General features: G+C 37.5%; 1 protein-coding gene across 1 annotated transcript in view; it reads left to right on the forward strand.

Annotated features, from left to right (window-relative positions):
* The window catches only part of RBPJ (recombination signal binding protein for immunoglobulin kappa J region), a 104616-nt gene that overhangs the window by 41503 nt on the left and 46599 nt on the right, over positions 1–16514 (forward strand). The window contains 1 exon segment of the mRNA XM_012664201.1: positions 15895–15933. Within this exon segment, the coding sequence (XP_012519655.1) occupies positions 15895–15933 (39 nt within the window).

Consider the following 16514-nt stretch of genomic DNA (forward strand, 5'->3'; position numbering starts at 1 on the left):
CTCTTACCCTACCAGGTTGATTGGTGTGTTCTCTAAAGCTGTTTTTTTCAAATTGCAGGTTTCAGCACATTGATTAGTGGGTCAAGAAATCAATTTAGTGGATTATGACCAGCATTAAAACATGTATTAGAATAGAAAAATGTCAGTACACTGAATATAGAAAAGAATGTATTTTTTAAAACTTCTGTTTCAGTTTTTAAAAAGGGTTGAAATAAACAAAATATATACACATTTATGTGGATTTCGATTGGGTTTAGTTCCACTTAGAGTTATGCCTCCCTCAGTCACAAATGTCCCTGAGAAGTGATATTGTCTTATATTGTTTTGCCTTGCTGAAAAGTAGTGACCAGGATAAGTTCCAGTCTGCGGCTTTTTAGGGGTATGCCATATCCCCTACATCTCCTTCAAGGTTCCCCTTGCCATCCTTTTTCTTTGAAGTAAAATTTATTACAGGAAACTATCTGTGGAGTAGAAGAGAATAGGAGAACATAACAGCAGTAGCTTTTGAGTGGCATTGACCAAGCCTGTTTTGTTAAGTAGAGTGATCTCATATCCTGCCCCTTGGCATACTTTCTGGTGTTTATCAACTGATAGATCAATGGTTTTCAAACTGCCAGTGGCAGCGCATTTTGGAATCAATTTAAGAAGTTGTTCTCTTTCCCCCCTCTAATTAAATGAAACAGAAAAAACAGAATAGAAAATGTCATGAATGTATCACACAATATAGTTTTATAAAATGTTTGTATCAATGGTATGTTTAGGTACTGGATTGCAGAGACCTACGTTCTAGTAATGATCAATTGGGAAATTATATGAAACTCAGTCTTACAAATCCTTACTGCCAAACTGACCTCAACCACAAAAGCCTTCAGATATAATATGCTAAGGAAAGTATTATCAGATCAATAGTCTTGTCTCTGATGGTGAGGAATAGTTGATTAGCTGTGAAACCACTTGTTTTTTTAGTTTTTTTGCTTTTTGTTTTGTGAAGGTATGTGTGTGTTTTGGTTTGCCCTGGTAAATATTTAAAGTTTCATAGGTGAGAGGTTTACAATAATTCATAGTTGTGGAGGATTTTACTCTTGCTTTGAACTGATGGAAGAGACCCATGCATTTAAAAAAAATATTAAAAAACTGATGATCCACACTAAACCTCACTCAATTCATTTTTCATTCTTTATATGTTGGGACCTGGTCATATAATAGGCGCTTCTTTAATTTAGAAGATAAAAGTAAAGTTTAATGTGGCAAAAAGTTAAGCATAAATCAGATATATTACAAATATTTAAGGTAGTTAAATGTTCAAATGTTAGAACTTCTGTTTCTGTGGGGTTTTCAATAACATTTAAAATTTTATTTTACTTGGATTAGTGCCTGTGCCTTCTGCAGTGTCCTCAAAATAGCAGATGTTAATATTTGCTTTACAGATTTATTGAGGATGACCACAGAGTTTCTAGTGAATATTTTAAAATAAATAAGCCTTCAAAGTAGGGCAGTATCAGAGTATGTATGTTTTGAGTTTGTGTCTAAAATACAGTTTCTTCTTCCCTAGAAAACAGTAAGAGGATGAAGACTTCTGGTAAATTGTTTCATAGCAATGGAATTTGTACATAATTTTCTACACTTGGGATTTGGAAAATAGAAGAATTCTTTGCCAGAAGAGGAGGACAAAAGATAATAAGCATAATTCATCTTTTTCTGCAAATTCTTGGAAATTGAGTTCAAGTACATAGTTTAGTTTTCTGAATTGGGCATGATATGCTCCTTAGAAAACAGGTTTTCAAATCGCAGAAGATAAAGCAGTAATCTCTCAATCAGTGGGTTAACTACCCTGATGATGGTTGCCTGTCTTTGTACGGTTGTGTGCAGGCACACGTTATTAGTGCTGGAGGCATTAGCGGTGGAGGCAGTGAATGAGAGAACATGAGGATTTAGGGTATAGAAGAGTTGAGTTCCTTTTTTCTGTTACTTTGTTTCCCCAAATTCCCCCCCATTCCCCCCAATCATTTATCTTCTCCCAGATTATCCAGTTCTTCCTGCACTTTTCAATAGCATTGTTTGGCCTTTTGTCATTATAAGGAGATTGATTCTTTTTACCTTCTTATATCACGGCTTCCCACCTCATACTGATTATCCTGATGGAAGCACAAGATTTCATGTTGTTTCTTTGTGGCATTTGTTTCTTCAAATCTGTGTCTCTTTCCTTTGGTTATCCATCATACACGATAGCAACTTGTATCCTTTTTCTTTGGTAGATTTCTCCTTCTAGAGTATACTTTAGAAGGAAGCTAAGCTACATTCTAGTTTAGTTGGCCCCAAACTGATATCATGGCCCAGAGGTGACACCACAAGGGTGATGGAGGGATTAAAAATGTATGTAGAAGGTGTTGGTGTGGTAGCAGCTAAGCAGCTAGATTAATCAAATGTGTATGGAATTTAACTTTATTAAAACTCCTTTATTGTTGAAATTCCTGTGGAATAACTAGCCTTGTGAGTGAGAAATTCTAGCCCAGGGGCAGGGACAGGCCAGACACAGGTAACGTAAATATGCTATACTCTTACAATACAGGGATGATTTGGAACAGGTAAGACCCACTGAAAGCTTTCACATTTGAAATAAACACTGTTCTTTGCTCTGTAGGGTGCCAATTTTCAATGCTTGCTATAGACCCCAAACTTATTCCTTCTCCCCATCCCCATTAACAGATTATTTTGTTGACTTTGTTTATTTTGTTGACTTCTGTATCCCCAGCTCTTGGGCCAGTGAATACTCATAGCAAGTACTAAGTAAATATTTGTGAAATGAATGAGCTTTTGATAATACTGGGTTTTTTGTTTTGTTTTTTTTGAGACAGAGTCTCACTCTGTTGCCCTGGCTAGAGTGCCGTGGCATCAGCCTAGCTCACAGCAACCTCAAACTTCTGGGCTCAAGCAATCCTTCTGCCTCAGCCTCCCAAGTAGCTGGGACTACAGGGATGTGCCACCATGCCCAGCTAATTTCTTCTATATATTTTTAGTTGTCCAGCTAATTTCTTTCTATTTTTTAGTAGAGACGGGGTCTCACTCTTGCTCAGGCTGGTCTCCAACTCCTGACCTTGAGCGATCCACCCTCCTCGTCCTCCCAGAGTGCTAGGATTACAGGCGTGAGCCACCGCGCCTGGCCAATACTGGGTTTTTAAGACATGCATCTATCCTGTCATGGCAGAAAAGACCATCCTATTATTTACCAACCTTTTAGTATACAAGTGGAGAGAATAATCAGATATATAAGGAGGTAATCTTATTTTGAAATCATCTTAATTTCTGCAAATTTGTCATCGCTTTACTCTTGTGAGTTGGGGATTGGTAAATCCAAAGGCTGAGAAAATCTGAGTGTGTTGTTATGCTAACATTTAATGAGCATTGTACTTACAAGGTGTCCCTCACCTAGTGATTAACCCAGTGTTCACAACAGTTTTCCAGGTTATTAAAATTAACATTTATTTCTATTTTAGAGACTGAAGCTCTAGAATAACAGTGAAGGTGCTGGAGTGTTTTTTATTCTTAAACTTTTTTCATTTTAGTTTTATTTTTAAGGAATACCTGGACTTTGAGGGAACATAACTTGGAAATAGTTTACGTAATAATTCAACAGATTTTTCTCACAATGGTAGTTAATCCAAGTGTGAGATTATTTATAGGGAAAGACTGACTGTGACTTATGCTCATATCCCACAGACGAAAAGCTTTGTATTTCAACTAAAACATTTCCATATTTGGGATTGACCAGATTTGGTTTGTTAGGAGGTGGACAGTTGCCCTTTTATGGCTGCTAGATACTCCATTGCTCTCTTTTATTTCTCTTCAACTTGGTAGCTCTGACACTCCCTCAAGCAATCTTTTTCTTTTCTTTTCTTTTTTTTTCCCCTGGTCTTATGCACTCAGGTGTTCTCTCTCTGCTTTCTTCTCTCTCTCATTCCAATCCCCTGTTTCTCTCTCTCTCTCCTTTTCCTTCCCTCTCCTTTTCCCTCCCTCATTTACATGCAACCCAAACAAATGAAAGAATTTGCTCTGCACTCTGCCTGTGAAAGAATAATATGTGAGCAGTGCTTTTGAGTCAGCGAACTGGGCTGGTCAAGTGAGAAGTGATCTGACCAACAAGGCTTAAGTCAGAAGGATGCTATGAAAATAGCATAAATCTTTAGGGGCCTAGGAGGATGTCCAGAAGTTAAGAGAGCTGACCCAGGACAAGTATTAATAGTATTTCTCTTTCAGAATAAAGAACTTATTGAGTATAATGACCAGACCAGTACAATTAATTTTGGAGAAATACTGGAACCAAATCAAAGCATTAATGGATAAAAGGAAAAAATTAACAGAATGAGTCCCTTTCAACTTTGATTTCCTGCCCCCAAAGTTCAAATTTTTACTTAGAATTAAGGATTTCTTTTCAATCTTAAACTTTCCTTTACACCTTGAGCTGCTTACATTTAAAAGCACAGGTAGCTAATTATATAGCATCATTATTATTGGCTTAAACATAACGTCATATTAGATTATTGCTGTTATAATAAAAAAGTACTTGGGTGAAATTGCTGAGACCTGCCAGTGATATATGCAAGTATTGCTATCAGTTAGTTTTAAACTCAGCAAAACTACATGAAGGAACTTGTAAGGTGTATCAAGAGCCCCTTTAGATCATAACACCACTTCTTCATAGAATCTGTCAAAAATGTGGATTATCACTTTTTTTTTAAGTGTCAGCATGCCACCTCTTTAAAGAACATTGCTATCGTTGAGCAAGTAAAAAGAGTAACATATAGCATTATATCTTTGTAGAATATTCTTCATGGGGAAAAAGTCTTTCATTAAGTTGAGGAAATTAACCATCATTTTAGCTATCTGAACTTGGTAAAATAGTTCCCTATTCTCTCCATTGTAAAATTTGAAAAGTTAACATTGGCTCATTTACAATTCTTTTCTCCATTGTAGAAATTAACTTAGATATATCATTGAATTCAACTGTGGTCTAATCATTGTTAAATCATAGTTGATCTAAATAGTATGAAGAATGCACTGAAGGCTGCATCCCCACCCCTCCCGAAGTGGACAACCTTCATTTGACACCGAAAGCTGTGTTCCCCCCACCTCCCATTAAGTAAGAACTAAGATTCCTAATAATTTTTGTATTTTTTTCTTTTTAACAGATGACTTGTTGTTATGGTTCATTCATTTAGTGTACAGCTACTGCATATAAACTCGTATTTGAAAACTTGATGTTAACATTGTATGCACTTGAGTCAACTTCAGTGTGAATAATACAAGCTTGTAACTTTGGCCATATTTCTTTAATGTGCATGCCTGCCATTTTAAAAAATATTGGCCAACCTAAAAATTATAGCCTAATATATACGCTGTGCATCTCCAGTTTATCATAGAAACAAACATTTTTCTTCATTGCTATGTTACTTAGTTATAATTCTTTAAGAGTCTGGATTTGACTACTCTGTAGAGCTGTTAACACAGATTTCCCTGTTTTTTTAAACCTTATGGCATTGCTTCATAATCTCTAGTTGGATTATTACAGTATTTCATCCTCAGGATTCAACAGTTTTGGTTTGCTGAAAAGTAGTGTACAGGTTAAGAAGTGATTTTTCTGAAACATTAAATAACAGTAGGTAATTTGTTTACTGGGAAAAGAGAATGGATGTTATCTCTTGGGCAGGGAGTCATTATTTGGGGAAGGCAAGGAAGATAGGTGGTTTATAGAATAAAATATGACTTCCTTATTTATTTGTATGTGGGGCTCATTATCTTTAACCTTAGTTGATCAATGTGGATCAGAAGTGGGGGACAGCCCTACTTTGTGACTTTCTGATCTTCATTTTTCCCTTGTAAATGGAAATAATGCTGACCTCAGGGTTGTTGATGAGACTTAAATGAGAACACACAAGGAGATGTATTCTGTCTATTGCTATCTCTTGCTTACTCTGGTATATGAGGCCAGTTAAGGAAGCTACAGGTATAAGTGGTTATGAGAGCTTCATCTAACCTTATGGATTGAGGGAATGGCTGTAGATGAGATAATTTGGAAATACAATGAATGGCGTTTATCAATGAATTGCTTGCTGTGGAAGGCAAGAATGAGGTCAGTAGTACTAGTACTGTAGAGAACGGAGACTTTACGTGTCTTTAGGGAGCATGCATGGGCAGAAGTTGGTGAGAGAAGGCAGTATTAAGAATTAAGCAGCTACAGTGGAGCTTATCTGTAAAGAAAAACTTGTCTCCTATTTTCTAATGAAACCATTTGATGTAAGGCAGTCAACTAGACAGTTAACTAGTAAATTAACTCTGTAACACATCACCTTTGCAGTTTGTGCAATTTAAATTCATAGCAAAGCAAAGTACCAAATAAATGCATAACAAGAATGACCCAAATGGTGAAAATTAAGTCTACACCTACTAGAGGCCTTATCCTTGTCTCCCTCATTACACCCCAACTCAGAGCCCCACAGCTTTCTTCCCGCCCCCCAGACAGTCTCTGCTCTGTCGCCTGGGCTAGAGTGCCCCAGGCTAGAGTGCCATGGCTTTCTTTCCTAAGCTAGTGTTTCTGTAAGTTACTGATGGTCTGTACTTTTTAATTACTGCTTTATGATCTGGCCAATCTCAGTTCCAAACCTTTCCTTTGCCTGTTTTGAGCAGAGGCTCCTCAGATGTTTCTAGAAGCAATAGGCTACCAGTAGTACAACCCAAGGCAAAGCAGCTTGCAGTCAGATCTTGTACCATCAACCGCTGAGCTCCTGTGTTGCTATTCCTCTTTCAGAGCCCCTTGGCCTCCTGTGTGGCTTGAGTGAGCAGATACTAGCTGCTGGGCCTGCTCTTTTGTTCCTAGCAATGCATGAAGGCAGCGTGACAGGTTAATGGCCCACATACACTTTGGCAGAAAGGCATTCTTTAAGATTCGAATTGTGGTTAAGACCATGTCTTCAGAATGGTTTTTGACTTTACCACAAATGTAGATTGGATCGTTATAATATGATATGTGATAACAGAAAACTAATTTACAATTTAAAAGAAGTGTATTGTTTTGGGTATTTTACACCCAAGCAAAAAGTCATTTCCTTGTTCATGCAATGGCGTTATAAAATGTTTTGAAAATCTTCTTCCCTATTCTGAACATAAGAATTTTGATTCTCATCATTTTACTTTAGTTTCTTGAGTATATTTAAGTTCATGTGTAGGGTATCCACAATGTCCTGTTTTACATGTGTTTAAAAATGGGAATTGCTATCTTTCATTTTTTTGTTAGGAACAGGCTTCTTTGAAACAACTTAACTCCTTATAAACCTGAATCATAAACCATGAAAGACTTATTTTGGCTATCCCATCCATAACTTTGGTCTGTGTTACTGAAAAGGAAAATAAAAGGCAGGTGCACTGGTGAATTCAAATACTTTAAAGTACTAAACTGTGTGTCAGAGATTTGGCTACTTAAGAAATTGACCAAACATGGTTTGTGGAGGTTGGGCCGGTACTGTCCGCATAATTTCTACCAACAGAAAAAAGAAGACTGCAAAAACCCCTTGTTAAACTGAAGTCTGTGTAGATTCATGGTCTTTTTCAATTCAGAAAAAAACATACTTTGCAGAATTATGATTCATAGTGTAAATGCTAAATTCAGGGGACTCTCACAGTCCCCACTGCAATTGTAACATAGTTCCCTATGCAGGAAAAATGCAAGAATAATTGTTTCAGAAAGGCATTGTCAGATTTATGACGTACATATATTTGGGCACAAACATACAGGCCCTTGTATATGTATGTAACAGAGAAGATATGGCTCCCATAGCACATGTCTTTAGATTTTCTGAATTTTTTATATTTACAGATTTAGAAAACATTTTAGTAATCAAAGAAAAATTTACTCTTTACCTTTATAAAATTTAGTTAGTAGCTGAAGGATTGAGAAGGTAATGGAAGACTTCCTTTCAGATTTTTTTTGTCCCCCGCCACCAGGAAGCCAAATCTGTGCTATATCATAGAAAGTTTAGGTTCAGTTAGTATACTTTACAATTGTATCATAAAAATGCATATCCCGTCACATTTTAGTGCCCAGAATTGAACTGAAATTAAATTTTATCCTAATGCAGAATATGTGGAAAATCATGAACATTATATAATCTAGTTCCATTTTTGAACCAAATTTACCAGTATATGAACTCAAGCAAGATAGTTTCTGAGCTGGTTTCCTCATCAGTATAAGCAGGATAATAGCACCTAGATTGATGTGGGTGGGTATGAAGTGAGATAGGAATGCAAAGCATGTAACATAATACCTGCCCTCCAAGAGCTGCATTGTACACTCCTTGTGGTTAGGAACCATGTTTCTTATTTGCTGCTCTCTATCCTGAGTGTCTATTTAACACGTAATGGGCACTTAAATGTGTGCAGAATGGTGAAAGAAAGAAAAAAGGAACCAGAATCTGGAAGAACAATTAATTATACCATTAATTGTTCCAATTAATTACACAATTATACCAACAATTAATTATACAGTTCTTTCTCCTCTTGTATTCTAGAATTAGTGCTTGAGTGGCCATCAGTTGTCTTGCTCGCCTGCTGCTCACCTCCTGCTTTGTGGCCTGTGAGTGGCCCGGTTCCTAACAGGCCACAGACCCAATACTGGTCTGTGGCCCAGGGGTTAGGGACCGCAGGTCTAGAGAATGCAATTTTGTCTCCCTGTTTAACTAAGCCAAACTTAATTAGTAAAGAAAAAACCCTCTTTTGTGAAATTATATATTGCATATTAAAGAAAAATGGAATTTTTGCTGGTGCCCACCATTATCACTAATAATTGTATATAGGGCATGTGTGTGTTTTATGTATACACTGGGGGAGGGATGAAAAATGTAGATCTCATTTTCTCATTCAGAATTCTAACTGGATAGCTTTTTGCATGTGTTGTATATAGGCATAACTGGGAGGTGCTATGTAGTTGGCAGTCTGTTCCTCATTGTACACAAGGACTTTAATTTTTTTTGTTAATGCAAATAATGCATTATTGAACATCTTTGTATGCATGTTTTTGCACAGTTACAAATTATCTGCCTGTATGATAAACTTCCAGAATTGAAATGGCTAGGTCAAAAGAATGTACCTCTTGAATTATAATAGACATTGCCAAAATGTCAAAAGGTTGCGTAAATTTAAACTCCCAACGGTGTATGCAAGTTCCTGTTTCTCTACATATACACCAGCATTGAGTATTGTCAAATTTTAAGTCTACAACAAGCAATTTTTAAATAATTGCCTTAATGACATGAAAGTTATGCCAGGAAGCTGGCCACAGTCTCTTATGTGCCACCACCCATGAATGTTTTTTGATAGGTTTGTCACCACTAGTTTCTGCAGCAAGCAGAGTCAGGCCAGCATCTTAAGAGATGAGATGAGTACTTCTCTTGGTGTGTCCTTTTTTGTTCTGATAAAATTTTTTTTTTTTTTTTTTTGAGACAGAATCTGGCTTTGTTGCCCGGGCTAGAGTGAGTGCCGTGGCGTCAGCCTAGCTCACAGCAACCTCAAACTCCTGGGCTCAAGCAATCCTTCTGCCTCAGCCTCCCGAGTAGCTGGGACTACAGGCATGCGCCACCATGCCCGGCTAATTTTTTCTATATATATATATTTTTTTTTTTAGTCTTCCAGATCATTCCTTTCTATTTTTTGGTAGAGACGGGATCTCGCTCTTGCTCAGGCTGGTCTCGAACTCCTGACCTTGATGGATCAACCCGCCTCGGCCTCCCAGAGTGCTAGGATTATAGGCGTGAGCCACCGCACCCGGCCTGTTCTGATATAATTTTAATTTACAGAAAAGTTATAAGATTATTACAAGGAAGTTTACCTAGATACCCCAAATGGTAACATTATATGACATTTGCATTATCCTTCTATAGATCTACACATAACTGCACACACATGGCACCCCTCCAGCCATTTGCAGGTAAGAAGTAGACATCATACCCTTTTCTCCCTAAATACCACAATGAATGTTTCTAAAAGTAAGGATGTTCTCTTCTGTAACCACTGTATAGTTGCCAAAATCGAAAAATCACAGAAGTGACATTGTGTTCTTCTTACTTATCATATCGAGAGGCATTTGATGTTAGTTTGCCTCATTCAGTCTCTTGATACATGAAATTGGAGTAGTTTTCCCAGAGTGTGATTGCTTCTCTCTTTTTGAGGCCATACTTTTCATTTAAGGTCTTTATATGACATATTAATAGAGACCAATATTCTCACAACTCAACAACATCTGGATAGTGGGAACTTAAGGCTGTTACGGATTTAACCCAGGGGAATCTCTCTCCAAATGGAGACATTTGGAAAGAAAACATTGACCAAACCTGGAAATAATACTGAAGATACCTAGAAATCCAAATGCTGAGGGTAGCTGGAGGTGATGTTCTCAGTCAGCTCTCATTTATGTCTTTCTACACTTGCTACTTCCGGCAAGTCTGCCACTGCTGGTAGACTGCTATAAAGAGAAGTTTTTTGTTTTTTTTTTAAATCAGAAAAGAAAAGGTAGAATAAAGGGACTTTAAAATTAAGAAAGTGGTGCTTTTCAAATGTTCCTACACTGTGTACGTAATAAGGGGGGAGCACATTTCTCTACCTGAAGAGGCCAGATGCAAGCATGTTTCCCTAGCTATCATATTTTGAATATAAGGTCATTGTTTTCTTAGAAGAGGAAAGCTGGTAAAGTTAACGTAAAGGAATTTGCTAGTTTTAAACTATACTCAATGACATATATATGCTGCAGAATGTAAATTTTCTTGAGCCATTGTGTGATATGAGCATTACTAGGTGGTGATGGCCAGCAGATGTTTTCTTTGTTCCCATTCACAGTTCCCACTCACAGTCTGAGGGAAAAGTGTAGGGAATGTAGAGCAGAAGGAAAGGGCATAGTAGAAATCAACTATAACTAGCTCATTTTTGTTTGTTATTTTTTTCAAAAACCCAGAATCATAACTTTTTTCCTTTAAATGTATACCAGGATTGATTATTACATGTAATTAAAACTATAGGTGGCTCATGCCTGTAATTCTAGCACTCTGGAAGGCTGAGGCAGAAAGATAGTTTGAGGTCAGGAGTTCAAGACCAGCCTGAGCTAGAGTGAGACCCAGTCTCCACTAAAAATAGAAAAAATTAGCCAGGCGTAGAGGTGCGTGCTTGTAGTCCCAACTACTTGAAACAAATGGACAAACAAACAAAAACTACATTTTATATAGCATGCAGAAAATTTGAGAAACCTACTAATGCAAATGAGGTATTGACAGTTCGTAATTAGAAGAAAGATAAATTGAGTAGCGGCGATTCTTTGTTATAGTGAGAGATTGACTCATTTCATGAAATTAAAAGGGCTCCTATGAAATTTAAGGATTTAGTTTTTGTTGCTTTTTTATTTTTTTTAATTTAATTTTTTGAGACAGATTCTCATTCTGTCGCCCCGGCTAGAGTGCAGTGGCGTCATAGTAGCTCACTGCAAGGTCAAACTCCTGGGCTTAAGTAATCCTCCTGCCTCAGCCTCCTGAGTAGCTGGGACTACAGTGTGCGCTACCACACCCAGCTAATTTTTTCTCTTTTTAGTAGAGATGGGGTCTCATTCTTGGTCAGACTGGTCTTGAACTCCTGACCTCAAACGATCCTCTCACCTCGGCCTCCCAGAGTGCTAGTATTACAGGTATGAGCCACTGCTCCCAGCCTTTTGCATTGTTAAATACACCATGTACCTGTTATGAACAATGTTTTACACAAGAGTGGTCAAACATGATTGGTTCAACTTATTTCTGGTTTAGTTGTCAACAAAGATTCTGTCAGCAGACATCTTGTTTTTAAAAAAGATTGCAAATGAAGATAAAAATGTCTACCTACCTATCTCACTGTTTGCTATTTAAAGAGGGAAAGACAGAGCCTAATCTTTAAATTATAATCAGTCTCTGAGTCATTGATAGCTTACTGCTGTCATTCTGCTGAGAAGTGATTCTTTTGGTTGCATAATGTAAGCACTATGTCGTGAATTTTGTTGAATTACCATATTTAAAGATGGGTTTTCTTTTTTATATAATTCTTGAAGTTTTGTGTGTTAGTTGTATATCAAATTAGTGGTATAGATGAATTTTGATAAGTGTAGGATACATATAGTGCTTTGGTGTAACTACACAGTTTTTAATATGTAGACCTATGAAAATTGAGTAAATAATTAGAATTTAGTTTGATTGTGACCTTCGGAATTATGCATTGTTAACCTGCCACATGCTTTTTTGAATTTTCTCAGAAAACTTATTTTCTTATTCTTTCCTCACTCCAATAGATACAATAACTGTTAGTTTTAATGAGATAAATAGGAATGTGATGGTATGTGCATTAAAATAGAGGATCAGGATTGCACACAACAATTATTTGAGATGCTTTATTATCTACTGAAGAAACAATTTGATCGTAGTAATGTTTATAAGATTTAGAAGAATGCATTATTTTGTATAAAATGCTGTCCAGGCTCAGCAGGTAAATGTATTAAGTGCTCTTATTCATGTTTTCTGTGGGGGCAGGAGTGTTGTTGCAGAAGCGTGTCTTGTAATTGTTGACTTGATCAAGTGGGTATTTCCAAAAAAGGACTTAGATATTTTAATCAACATTTACTTATTAGTCTAACTTTGAGAGAATTTCAGAGCAGCAAGGGGCAGAATTTACAGTTGAATTTTGAGTGCAGTGAATCTCTTATTAGTCATGTAATAAATAAACCTATGTTAGATCCTGTGTTACATCCCAAATGGCACTTGCTGGTTATAGTATTAGTACCTAATATGATGGGTGGCAGCATCATTAAAATGTTTTATCTCACGTGTTAACTTTGTCTCTCTCTCTAAAATTACCATTGTAAGCCCTTAGGTAGAATTTGATCATACCTCACTTTGCTTCTCTTTTTAAAGTATAACTCCACATATATGTACATAGGTATAAGTTTCTATATCTATTTAAGAAGTATTTTAAAGAGTATCTTAAACTTCTTGGTTTTTGTACAGTATTCATATCTAACCTAGGAAGGCTGTCTTACTGTGATCATCTGCTGTAATGGTACATTTAATCAGTTTCAAAGATTAAAAAGTGGCCGGGCAGGCGGCTCAAATCTGTAGTCACAACATTGGGAGGCCGAGGCAGGACGACTGCTTGAGCCAGGAATTAAGAGGTCAGTCCCTGGGCAACATAGCAAGACTCTGACACACTGCAAAATATAAAAAAAATTAGCCTGGCATGGTTGTATGTCCCTGTAGTCCCAGCTGCTTGGGAGGCTGAGGCAGGAGGATCTTTTGAGCCCAGGAGTTAAAGGTTACAATGAGCTATGATTGGGCCACTACATTCCAGCCTGGATGACAGTGCAAGACAGTGTCTCTTTAAAAAAAAAAGGTTTTTTTGTGGAAAAAAATTTAGAAGCAGATTTAATTTCATGGCTGGAATTCATGGGTCAGTCAGTAGCTCATTGTTTTGAACTTGTGATCTTCATCCGCCTTACTGGTGTTACCACTAAAATGATGTGTTTTGTTTCTTGATTTAAAAAAATTGAATATCGTGTAGGATAAAATCAAAGAAAACTAATCATAAATAATTCTTCTTTCAAAAAGTTGGATTATTTGCTCATTTGTGTGCTATATCGATCAAACTTTTCAGTATTTCAGGGTTAATGAAATATTCAAATACTCAGCCACAGATACCCATTGCTTATAAATTATCAATTAATAAAGTGTCATCATATGGCATTTACTCAACAAAATGAACTAAGATTCGATAACTTTTATCATCAAAGTTAACCTTGTGGAACATCACAAATGTAGTAGAGAAATCTTTAAGTCAAATAAGGCTCCATAATCTCTGACTGTGAACAAGTAACTTTATAACCACAATCTTGCTTCAAAACAAAACAAAAAACAATGTATATTGGTCTTTTTCAAGTGCTGCGCCTTCACCATCTCTTTCAGAACAAGTTTACATTTCCTGTTTTAGAGGAAATAAGAGGTCATCACATAGGAACTACAGTTAGTTTCTTCTCACATACTTATTTATCTCCGTGAGCATCATACTTAGTTCCTTTAGTTGTTTTGGCTTAACCATTTATAACTAAAAATGTTGATAATTACTAGCATTTATGGAACGCATACTGCAGCAGTCCGCAACATTTTTGGCACCAGGGACCAGTTTCATGGAAGACAATTTTTCCATGGCCCAGGGTGGGGGGTAGGCGAATGGTTTCAGGATGATTCAAACACATTACATTTATTCTGCAGTGAAACCTCTCTGCTAACGATAATCTGTATTTGCAGCCACTCCCCATCACTAGCATCACCACCTCAGCTCCACCTCAGATCATCAGGCATTAGAGTCTCATAAGGAGCTGCAACCTAGATCCCTCCATGTGGAGGTTACAGTAGGCATCAAGCTTATATGAGAATCTAAAGCTGCTGCTAATCTAATGGGAGGCGGAGCTCAGGCCGTGCTGTGAGCGATGGGAAGTGGCTGTAAATACAGCTGAAGCTTCTCTTGCTCTCCCGCTGCTGCTCAGCATCAGTAGCCGCTCACCTGCTGTAGTGCTCACCTGCTGTAGTGGTCTGAGACCCCGGGGGTTGGGAACCACTAACTTACTGTGTTCTGAGCACTGTTCTGTGTGTTTCTATATATTAATTAACATTTAATTCCCTCAGCAACTCCCTGAGGTAAGTACAATCACTGCTTCCTTTTTACAGATGACAAAACTGAGACCTAGAGAGTCAAGTAACTTCAGGGTTACACAGCAAGTAAATACCGAACCATGGATTTGAGCCCAGCCAATCTTACTCTAGAGTCTTTCTCATAACTTGAATGTTGTTTTCTAATTCCAGCCTGAATTGTGCTTTTTTTTGCCTTTGCACCTGCTTTTCTTTCTCTCCTTTTCTTTTCCTTTTCTTCAGAGTCTTGCTCTGGATTGCCCTAGGGTAGAGTGCAGTGGCATCATAGTAGCGTACTGCAACTTAAAACTCTGGGGCTCAATCGATCCTCTAGCCTCAGCCTCCCCAGTACTCGAGACTACAGGCACATGCTACGACAACAGCTAATTTTTCTATTTTTGGTAGAGACGGGGTCTCGCTCTTGCTCAGGCTGGTCTCCAACTTCTAAGCTCAAGCAGTCCTCCACTTCGACCTCCCAGAGTACTAGGATTATAGGTGTGAGCCACCTGCCCTGCTGCACCTGCTTTTGTTGTTGCCCTCTCCCAACCAGTTGAAATGCATCTATGGAAGGCTATTTAGCATGTTTCACTTTTAAGGGGCCAGAAACTATACAGGCTAATTGTCAAAATCTGTGTTTAAGTCTCAGCTCTTTCTGCCACTTAATTTACTTTGTGATACTGGGCAAGTTGTTTTTCACATCTTTAAAATGAGGCCTACATATATCTTATAGAATTATTTTATAATGGTTAAATAGGGCAAGTAATAAAAAATATATAACATAGTGCCTGACACATGATAAACACTTGTGACCTCTATACCATCTCTTCAGCTGTGAAGGTTTTCCTTAGTTCTGCAGATTATGTGTGACTAAGGGTCTATGGTTCATTGTTTTCTTGTGAGGTGTCTCTAAAAGATACCTGTCATCTCTGTTTGATCAGTGAGCTACTTCATCACAGTGGGTATGTGAGGTCTACTTAGGGTGTGGTGTGTTGGTTTTGTTTAAGAACCGTATTTATGGATACAGATGCTTACTAGAGGATTTCTCTTTTCACTGTTCTTCAGTGAGGTTGAAATATGTCATAAAGGAGATTTCATGGTGCCTAAAAAGCTTACTGTGAAATGTATCATACAGCTTATTTAATTTTTTTCTCTTGTTCTTTTTCAGGAAATTTGGTGAGCGGCCTCCACCTAAACGACTCACTAGGTAAGCATTAAATAATATTAGTCAGACTTTCATGCAAACATTTCATAAAAGTATAGATCCTGCTGTTTTAGAAACTATACTATATTAGATGCTCTTAAAGTCATTCAAGTAGTGGTATCTAGAGCATAAACTTATTCCCATTCTCTTTTCTCCCCCTCCCCTCAAGGAGGAGTGAGAGAATATAGTTCAAAAGGGAAAATGAAACCTTTCTGAGAATTAGTCTTGAGGTTTTTTCATTTGTTATTGTTATTTTCTTTTAGTGACAGGGTCTTGCTCTGTCACCCAAGCTGAAGTGCAGTGGCCCGATCATAGCTCACTGCAGTCTCTTAACCCCTGGTGTCAAACAATCCTCCCACCTCCCAAAGTGCTGGCATTGCAGGCATGAGTCACCACACCAGGCCTAATCTTGAGTATGATATAGTGAATACAACGCCAGTGGCCATGCAAAGCTAGCTTCTATAGCTAGCGCCGTGCGCTGTTTAGCCAATCACAATTGGTTGATTGCAGGTGAGACTTGAAAGATTTAATGAGTACTTTTAGAAAAGAATTTTAAAAGATTTTTACCTGTTTTTAATGAGAAT

This window comes from Propithecus coquereli, unplaced genomic scaffold (assembly GCF_000956105.1).
Source record: "Propithecus coquereli isolate 6110/MARCELLA unplaced genomic scaffold, Pcoq_1.0 Scaffold87, whole genome shotgun sequence".
Classification (NCBI taxonomy): Eukaryota; Metazoa; Chordata; class Mammalia; order Primates; family Indriidae; genus Propithecus; species Propithecus coquereli.